Consider the following 10,156-nt stretch of genomic DNA (forward strand, 5'->3'; position numbering starts at 1 on the left):
GGCCTTTTCCTGCCTCTTAACTAAACCTTGGCTCGTGCCCACGTCAAGGCCCGTTTTCACTTCGATGACAACAGCTGCTTAAAAACTCGCCTTAAAATCCCAGGACCCGGGAAGTTTGGCTTCTCCTTGTCTTCACTGACTAAGTCACTAGAACTCTTCAGTCCGTAGGCTCAGAACTATTCGGATTCCCTCCCCAGGGTGTCTACAAGGGCACGAAGAATAAGAAAACCATAGATCGTCTGTACCTGGAGTGGAATGGCATTTTGCAAACAACACGGAAAACTGGCCGTCCTGTTTGAGCACTTGCATTTCACAGTCTCCCTCCACCGCCTGGAGAAACAAAGGCACAGTGAAGCCCGGAGCCCAAGCCCACCGACCCTACATGCGGGCTGTCACAGGTGACCCTCATGAAAGCACCTCCATGGGGCAGGAAAGACTACAAGAGCTATAGTAAAAAAAAATAAAATAAAATAAAAAAAATCAACGCCAGGGCTAGGCATGGTGGCGCAAGCCTGCAATTCCAGCTACTACGGAGGCTGAGGCCGGAGGATCTCAAATTCGAGACCAGCACGGGCACTCTAGCAAGACCCTGTCTCAAAATAAAAACAAGACAAAACAAAATTTCAAAAGGGCTGGGAATGTGGCTCTGTGGTAGATCGCTAGCCGAGCATACATGAAGCCCTGTGTTCAACCTGGGGGAATGCGGAGGGAGACAACCCACGGAAGGCGCCGTCCAGCAGCAATTTCAAAAAATGCACGAAAGAGAAGCCTAGCCAAGAAAGCAGGATGCGAAGCTATGTGACGTGCGCAAGATTTTTCTGCTCTTTGCTGCCCCCCGGAGGAACCGGCCACCCGGCACTCACGTGTTCGAACACCTGTCTCACGGAACAGTTCGCCAAGGGTGTGGGGTCCCTGGCGTAGCACTGGGTCTCCAGCGTGTCCAATTCAAGGTGGTACACCTCCCCGAAGGGCCGCTGTGGAGACAGAACTCGTTGATGAGCAGCTCCCCCCACCGATCCGCCTGTGCCTCAGCCTTAACTGTCCAGCTCCGAGCCGGCCGGCGGCCAGGATCACCAGGGATCGTGGCTTCCCCGGTCTTTCTCTGTCTACTGGGAATGTGCTAAAAGTGCTTCGAGGAAGAAAGGGGGTGAGGGAGGGAGGAAGGAAGGGCGGTGGGCTTAGGCAAGGGATGGAGCCACGGTCCTCACTCTGAACTCTTTGGAAACTTGGAAATGAGTGTCGATACGTATTTTTAAATTTTTAAAATGTCGCTCTTCAAGCAGTGTTTTGAGAAAATCAGTTTTGGGTTTCCTTAGTCAAACTGCGAAGTCGTGTGGTATAGAATGATAGCGTATTGACTTTTCTTTATCTACTCTACCTCTCCCTCTGGTTCCTTCTTACTTCCCTCTCGTGGCCTACTTTCTCCCAGTGTCTTTTCCTTCTTAAAGTTTCTTTGTTGCTGTGATCCTTGGCTTTTCCTTTTGCCCTTTGGCTTTTCCATACCTGGGCTCACAGAAGCTGCTTTCTACTGTCCCCTGCTGGCGACCAGTGGGAAGACCCGTTCTGCTGTACCACTAAGGCAGATGCCCTTAGGACGCTTGCATAACACTCTGAACTTATTCTTGTCTGTTCACCTGTTTAAGCAGCCTTTCCTTAAAGCCTGGAAAATCCACAAAGCCTGGAAAAATCTCAGCCTGTCTCTGTTTGTCTCTCATTTCAGTTCTGCCTGACTCCAGGGACTGAAGGCCCTGAAAGAGGAGCTTCAAATTAACTTCCGGGAAGGACTCAGCTGCAGTGACCAGGAGCCAGGCACATCTGAGCTCCTCGCGATGCCCACACATTGCTCTTTCACTCGCATATGCGTGCTGCATGTTTATTTCCCCTGAATTGGTGAGCGGTTCCTCTGAACCGCTGGTATTACTTCTGTATGACTGTGGCACTCTTAAAATTCCCTGGACAATCCTGGCTTCAAATGGTTTGTCCCTTTGTGAGATCAGGCATCCTCCATCAGCCCTGATATCCTAATGTATACCTTCTTTTCCCTCTTATATTGCAGATCCCTTTGGGGCACAAGCCGTCTTTCTGGCCTATGGATATAAAATTGCCATTTTTGTATGTCAAATGCAGCTAAATATTGGCAATTTTAATGGCTCGAACTAATATCTCCCATAGCACCTGATACTAGCTTTTGCCCAAGGAAGCTTGAGATAATTATTTGCTGAAATATTATCCTTAAGCAGTTATCAAATCTAATTCCAAAGCAGATAGTCAGCAAGTGCTCTTTTTCCCACCCTGCCAAATTTCTCGACTGATCTCCCAAATGTGTTTTCTGAGTTTCTTCTTATAGTCACTGGCCTCAGCCCGCACTGCTTCCTTGTCTAGCACCGGGAAATAAATCCCATCTATGCTAAGATTTCTCTCTGAAATATGAGGAACTTGTTTTGGGAGGCAGCTTGGAAAGAGGAAGGAGCCCAGTTCTGGAATAAAATCCAGGCCCCAGTGCTCACTATGATCAAGAGCAAATAATGGCAACACATCAGCGTCTTGGTGCCTTCTTAGGTAAAAGGACAGGAGAGTGTAGTGACCACCCAGGACCGTGAGCTGAGCTGTGTGAAAGAGCCCGATGCACGGTAAGCATTTGTCAAATGCTAGTCTCCACTTTCTGTCAGAGACAGAAGCCAAGAAAGGTAAATGATTTGTAGACAAAGATAACTTGGCCAATAGGAGCCGGTCTCTTGGGCCCTGGTTTTCTCAGAAAGCCATGCTTTCCATCTCTGATCTGCAAAATATCCTTGGAAGTATCTTCTTCTCCTCCCCACTGCCGCGCATCCCACTGAAACCTCTCCTTAAGATCCATGACTGCCAAACCAAGTGCCTCCCTTCTTGCCATGCCCCTGCCCCTTCCTCCACTCATGGGAAGGACTAAGTTTCCCCACTGCACTTTCATCTGTGCTGGGAGATGTTGGACTTTCGAGGCACTGGCTTGGGCTGCACACGTGGGCCCTTTCATCTCATTCACACGAATTCACTCACCCGCTGCCACACCCTGACTTTGTCAATTTGGTTCAAGGTGTGCTTGTATCCATGACGAAGGTTCTGATTGATATAGTCCACAGCTGCCAGGGCTGCCTGCTCTGTTTCCAAGTCATCACAAGCTGGTTCCCTGTAACCCGGCCCTGAGCCAACAGGGACTGAGTGGCAGCTCCAGAGCTGAACAAGGCAAAGGAGCAAAACAAAGGACTTCATGGCTGCCCTGGAGAGTCTCTGGACCAACCCAGGTACCCTGCCTGGAAAGCTAGACAGACAGAGCAGTGGAGGGCTTTATTTATCTGTTGGAGCGTGCTGAAGGAATTGCACAAGGATGTGGGAGGATTTCATTCTGGTTGCAAATAACCCCTGCAAACATCAGCCCTGGAAAAGCAAACAAGTTGGGCCATCCGCGGTCCCCAAGAAATCTGGCAAAGTCAATTCTGTTGCGGGGAGTTGCTCCAAAGTCTGTTTGGACCAGGGCGACAGCAGAGAGAGAGGAGGTGTCTGAGGGGATGAGGCAGTGAAAGCAACCAGCTTTGCACTGTGCAGGGGCTGGCAGCACAGGAACTGGACGTGCGTGAGGTGTAGGGGTGCAGGGAGCACTCAGAAATGTGACCCAATCCTCGATCCGGGGGGCCATATCTCTTCCACAAGGGTCCTAGAGGGAGAGCGAAGCCCATGGAGACAGCACAGGTACAATGGGCTATGGGACAGGACAAGGTCTTGGAGCCCCTTTGAAGGAAAGAAGAAAGGGAGATGTTTCTGTGGCAAAGGTGAAAGGGAGGGGCTCCTGCGGCAGGGAGGAATGCAGTAACACCCTGCAGGGGCCCTGATCCCCTCATCCTCCTTTCCCCCAGAACTCACTGCTGAGCCCCACAAGTGACAGTGTGGACAGGCAGACCTGGGTCTCCTGGTGGTTGGATGTCATTGGCACCAGTCACCTCCAGCTCCCCTCAAGGGGAGACCCAGCCCACCAGGCACTCATTTAACAAAGCTCTGGGTTTAGATCTGCACACTGAGAAATGGCAGGGCCAGCTAAGAGCACAGTTCTTAGCCTCTGCAGAATGACAGCCTGTCTGTGTGACTGGATCACAGGACCCTGGTGTCCTCTCCAGACAGCACCCTTTCACTAGCCCTGGACCAGTCCGGGCATAATCTCCAAGGAGGGTGAGCAGGCAGGAGGGGGCTGAAGAAATATCACGCAATGATTTGGCTTAGCCTGGAACAAAGCAACCCTAACATGGAAACCAACATGTTCATCAGATTGTTAGAGGGTGTCCTTGTAACAGGTGGATTTGTTCTGTGCTTTGATATTGCTTCAGGAGAATAAAATTGGTTCAAAATAAAAAAAAAGGAGAAGGGGAAGAAGGAGAAGAGAAAGAAGGAGGAGGGGTAGAAAAGAAAGGGCCTTCTAAAGAGAAGTTAAATAATGTTGATTTCCAGGGTACAGGGGGCGGGGGAGGTGAGAGGCAGTGACGAGGCACACAAGTGGCTATAAGGGAATTTTCACATTTATTCCCAATGGCACACACAGACTCTCAATGGCAGAATGTGGTCAGGCTCCAGGTCCTCATGGGCAGGGGCTCGTGGCTCCTAGAGAGAAAGAACAGGCTCCAGTCATCTCTCAAAGCCAACTCCCCACCCACCACATTCCTATTTAATTCAAGGGCCTCACGCATTAACTTTTTGTGCAGGCTATGCTTTTCTTTAAAATAATCTTAAAAGTATGGTAAACGTGGTCATTACTAAATATTTGAGAACTTTGAAAAATGTTCTCTGAGCTTACATCTCATAACTCACGAGCACAAGTAGATAAAGTATAACCGTCTTTTGCCGAGCTCAACTGAATTTCTGACACTGGGCCCCCTCTGTGAAAATGTAACCTAGTCACTTCGGGCAACCTGATTTTCCAGACACCTGGATTGAAGCTGTGTGTTACAATTGCTCACCCCTCCCCTTCATCCCGTACTGACGTTACAAAGAAGCCTGGGCACTTATGTAAATGGCGCTAAAGGCAGAAAGGGGTGTCCTCCTTTGCTTTGTACTACAAGGGCCTGTGTTGGTGTCTTCCTCCAGGTAACCTGCCTCACCTGGGCCTCAGGCATACACTTAGCTACCTATGGTTCCACCTGTGAGCCAGTGTCTGGCTTGTCCCCACCCCCTCAGTGCATAGTAAGTTAGCTCTCCCCATGTCCCCAGATCAGAGTTCTATTCCATTCCAGCTACGAGACCTTTTCTACACTACAAGCTTTCTCTCAGCAAGGTGCCACTCTTTTCTGCAGTGCCTACACAAGGGTGTAGGGCCCCACAAAGCTGCCTTTTGTTGGGGACACTCGCTACATTCATGGTCTCCATGTGGCCTTGGTGCCAGCCTATTACTCAGGGTCTTCCTCCATGCTGGGATTCCTGTGTTTGTCCCGGGTTGCCATTCCAACCTCAGGAGGCAAGAAAGATAAAAGTCTCTCTGATCATAACTCTTCTCAGATCATTTCTGTCTTGAGCCATTTCTTCTGGTATCTGATCTTCCACTAGTGATAAGTTCTAAAGACTTGGATACTTCGGGTGATGGTAGGTGTTTAGCTGATTAGGTGTTTTGCTAATGCTACAAAAGTAAGAAACGTAGTAAAGACCGACGAATACCTCACCTACCGTTCTACCATTTATAAACAGAAACACCAAAATCAACCACCATCTTATCATGCAGAAATAAATGGTGTTAATTTTGGTGCATTTCCATTTTTTCTAAGTTGTATAAAATACTTATTTTATTGAGTTGGGAGGATTACAATTGAGCCATTAATCTTGCAGCTTCGTCAACATTAACTGGCTGGTTTTCATGATGCTGCTGAGTAATGAGCTCTCTCTGCAGAGGTTGAAGAATGAGCCTTTTTGAAAAGTGTGCAAATTCCTTCTGAATGTTTACAAAAGCATTGTTCACTCTGTGAACCTTTTCATCATTCACAATGTTTACCTTCTCGAGGTTAGTAGTAACTGCTTTTGCATTGTTTCGGGATGTACAGCTTTTTTGGCTGGCTGTGTGAAATACAGTCCTGGATGTCTGCCCTCTTTATCTGTTCTCGGTCATTGTCTTTGACATTCACGCACAGCTGCTTAAGCTCCAGTTGATACCCCAGCCTTTTTTCTGTAAAAAAACATTATTTTAATATAATATGGATCACACTGCATGGACACTTCTTTGACTCAAATTGTTGGGACCTTTATAAAGCTCTTGGTTTCTGTGTCAAATCAACTATGAGAAAGTGTAGGCCAATCCCCTGCCTTTGACTAATGTGCTGTGTCAGCTCTGCTGTTACCTATGGCGAGCCATTACGGTGAGCCTTGACACAGGCCTAGCCATGACTGAACTTTGAGCCACCTCGCTGGCACGGATGTGCTCTCGCCCATAGCCACGGGCGAGTTCAGCTGGTAGCAGATGTAACCCATAATGGTTGTTGTTGTTTCCCTCTGGAATGTGTGGGCGGTACTCTCGCTCCCTTGCAGCCCTCGCTCCCGTGCAGCCCTAGCTCCCATGCAGCTGGAGAGTATAAAAGCAAGAGGTTCTGTAAAAAAGCAAGCAAGCAAGGACCATGAGAAGAAAAGTGCCTCCCGTCTCTCTGTCCTCGTCCTTTCAGGTTTAGGACCTGCTGGCAGGATCCTGACGTCGCAGCTCGCGACAGTTACCTTTCTTCCTCCACTGTTGTTCCCAAGCTGACTTTTGTAGGAACTTAGATATTTAAAAATCATCAAAACTCTTCTCAGTGTATTTTATGAATGCCTGTGGTTTTATCTCAACTACTCCATTTATGCAATACACAAACTAAAATAGCTTTAGTAACGGGCTAAATAAAATGATCCTTTATTTAGGGTTTTTTCAGTTTCCTTAGAAAAAAATGTCGCCATTTACTGACAATGAAGAGAAAACGTGTGATACTTTGAGGTCTTCCAAGACAGCTGTAACATTGGTGACAAAGGAAGATTACTGATATTTCACTGGGCCTGAGTATACCAATTTCAAACTTCAAGAGATTTCCTCATGCCAAATGCACACACTTGTGCATGATGCTGGTCACTTTCATCCAACTGACTCCAGCTTCTTTGAATGCAATGGCAGATAGGCTTGCATTTCATTTTCAGATTATTTGCTTCATCATTGATTACACATGGGTGCATTTTTTTTTCTATGAGACTCACATCACCAAATATAACAGCAATGCTCTTTCCATTCACACTGACTACAATATGGATATAAACTTGGTTGAGAGAAGCAGCCTCAAAGGTCTTAGGGACAGAAGAAGATCCACAATCTCCAGGAGATGGCATCAGGGTGCCAGGCAGTGCCACTCATGCCAGGCACCTCAAGGTGGCCACTGAGAATGGCACCACAATCTCAGTTTGTCAAAGTGTTCTTTACCAGGGAACAGACAATGCATTTGAACTTTTGAAAGGCAGAGTTCAGCTCTGATAGTTGCCAGTCAGGAGCCAGGTCAAGAGGGATCGCCGTAAACTCAGGATCAGCATTTTTCAAGGTCGGTTCCATCAATGGCCCTGCCAGTGGATGTGAATCTAAGAGACGAAGGATAGAGCTAGAAGGTCAAGTAGAGAGCCAGCATGAAAGGTGAGACCTAGAAACTCAGCATCTCACAAACAGAACATGAACATGTGCATGTGAGTGAAAACCAGGGAATGATTGGTTTCCCCAGAGAGGAAACAGCAGTGGTTGGTCTAAGGCAGGGGCTCTGCCCTTTTTGATTCTTAAAGGGCCTAGGCCCTAAGAAGGCTGATAATCAATTTCTGATAAGCCTGGTATTTCTTCATTCGTAGGTACAATGAACAAATGTTTATTGAGCACCTTTTTTCTCTGAAATCAGGAGCCTGGACAGAGTGACAAGAAGATAAAATCTTCCCCAAAGGCCCTTGGCTCAACTCATTTGGCCCAAAAACATTTCATTACTGAGAAATTAAAAGTTAAACTGTACACAATGATTGTAGCATTATTTTACAAATGATCATAATGTCCTGTGGAGACAGACTGAGCATTATTTCTCCAATATAAAATCTCCATTGTGGAATGTAGATGACCCTTGACTAGGGAGCCAATAGGTTTCTTAGGAAGGTAACTTAGTGCCAATTAACTAGGAGGTCATGACCCAGTGATCTGGAAGAGCCATTTGTGCTCAGTGCCATGCAACACGGATGCAAGACATGGGCTTGACCACAGACAGACAAAAACAATTAAATCAGTGGCCAGAGCTGACCGCTTCCTGTTTTGGAGTAGAGCTAGAGCTCTGCACTCCATTCCCTAACCTTGCCCCCATCGCCCAACCTGCCACTGCAAAATAATCCCTACAAGGAAGCTGCATTTGAGGGCAGATGAGGGGAATGGCAGGGCCAGGTTACAGTGGCTCAAAGAAGGGGTGAAGGTGCACTCTCTTGGAGTTGCTCCTTCTTAAATTTTTGTGTGCTAGGTGGCTCACTTGCTTGCCACACCCTCATCCTGGCCTTGAGGAAGAGGCATCATGTAAACCCACAATGGATTAAAAAAAAAAAGTTGGACTTCATCAAATCTTTCTCCTTCAAGAGAAGTTTTTGTTGTCATCACCTACGCTGGTGAGACCATGCATGAAACTGACCCCAAGAACACTGAGATCCTTTCAGTTGGCTTATGCTAGCGCATAAGAAAGGATGGGAAATCTTCTATTCTCTTTTGTTTGGAGAAAACTTTTCTACAATATGCTGTTTGGTGTGGCCTTGACACCCACTCCAATGGTCTGTCTCACAAAAAAGAATCACTTTAAAGTCAAAGCAACAGAGAGATTTTCTAGCACTAGAATAGCACCTTCTTAGGAAGCCAACCTCGTCATGGCAAATGTTATTATCTTTGGCAGTGAAAGGCATGAGAGCCACACTATTTTCAGCTTCCCTCCTTTCCGGATGAGGCAGTAGAGACTCAGAGAGGTCCTAGAACCTCACCACACCTCTACTCGTACTCATACATTTTGCCTCATCATTTTTCTCCACTAACCTCAAACCAAAAGAATATGCCCCCCTGCAAAAAAAAGCTAGGGAGGCTGCTTCTGGACACTACTTAAAAGCCAGCACATCATAATTCTTAACAGTGGGAAACATGGTTGCTTGAAAAAAAAAGTTAAAAGAGTAGAAAAATAGACTGAGTTTGGCTAAGTGAAAGAGTTCACCCACACAATATTGGCCAGCAGAAAAATACTTGGAAATCAATTTTTCTGGAAAAAAAAAAAAAGCCTGTTGACTTTAGCGGTAACTCAGAAGGCACTAAAGTTATCTCCACTGCAGGTTTGTAAGATAAATAAAAGGTAAATGATTACTCTACTTTTAGTTAGATGTTTTTCAGGGAAATGCTAGGCACTGCAGAGAATCCATCCTGCTGGTTTCTGTCATTAGCTTCTGATAATCTTCAGAGCAAGCTGAGTGAGTGACTCTCTAGACAGAAAGAAGCTGGGAGGCAAACTACCTTCCAATGAGCTGCACGGTGTGCTCACTGGGCACTGGACACAAATATTTTTCAGCAGAGCCATACCCTTACCTGCGAAGCTTATCCTGAGGCCACTGGAGTCCAGTCACTCACTATATCTTTTTAAAATCAGGTGCTTCTTTATCCAACATGCAGATTATTGGAGTTGGAATGGGTCCTTTCAACAGTAACTTGATATTTAAAATTGCCCTGATCCATTCTTAAAGTATTCTCATTAAAGCACACTCATTAACTTCAAAACTATTTCTTGGACACTTACACTGTGCTAGGCTTTAAGGAAAGGTGTAAAACTCATCTTCCAGGTGTTCACCACTGGGCCTGACCCCACTGCATCACGGCAGCTGCTCTGCACACCCAGGAGGAGTGTGAGCTGTGGTTCCCACCTTCCACCCACATTAAATCCAGAGGAACACCTTGCCTCCTGCCCATCACAGCGTGAGCCCTGTACATCATCATTAAGTGAGGTTCTTTACAGCAGCCTCCCACACGACGTAGATCTCGCCAGTGGCTGGTGTCTACTTGAGAACGTTCACATTCAGGAACCCCTTCCACTCGGCAGCCCATTCAATTGTTGAACCTTTCCTGCTCCTAGAGACCTTTCCTTCCACACCTGCCTTC

The 10,156-nt window shown here is 46.8% G+C and overlaps 1 protein-coding gene and 1 pseudogene across 1 annotated transcript in view; both read right to left on the bottom strand.

Annotated features, from left to right (window-relative positions):
• The window catches only part of Ahsg (alpha 2-HS glycoprotein), a 6,414-nt gene extending 3,105 nt beyond the window's left edge, over positions 1 to 3,309 (bottom strand). Inside the window, exons 1-3 of the mRNA XM_010624180.2 lie at positions 3,034 to 3,309; positions 864 to 974; positions 246 to 330 (exon numbers count right to left, since the gene is read on the bottom strand). Of these exons, the coding sequence (XP_010622482.1) occupies positions 246 to 330; positions 864 to 974; positions 3,034 to 3,246 (409 nt within the window). The 5' untranslated portion in view covers positions 3,247 to 3,309. The remainder of the gene's footprint in view (positions 1 to 245; positions 331 to 863; positions 975 to 3,033) is intronic.
• A 1,484-nt stretch (positions 3,310 to 4,793) lies between these two features.
• LOC117285723 lies at positions 4,794 to 6,127 on the bottom strand (annotated as a pseudogene).
• Positions 6,128 to 10,156: the final 4,029 nt, after the last annotated feature.

The sequence above is a fragment of the Fukomys damarensis genome, unplaced genomic scaffold (genome assembly GCF_012274545.1).
Source record: "Fukomys damarensis isolate Sample0158 unplaced genomic scaffold, DMR_v1.0_HiC HiC_scaffold_12, whole genome shotgun sequence".
Taxonomy (NCBI): Eukaryota; Metazoa; Chordata; class Mammalia; order Rodentia; family Bathyergidae; genus Fukomys; species Fukomys damarensis.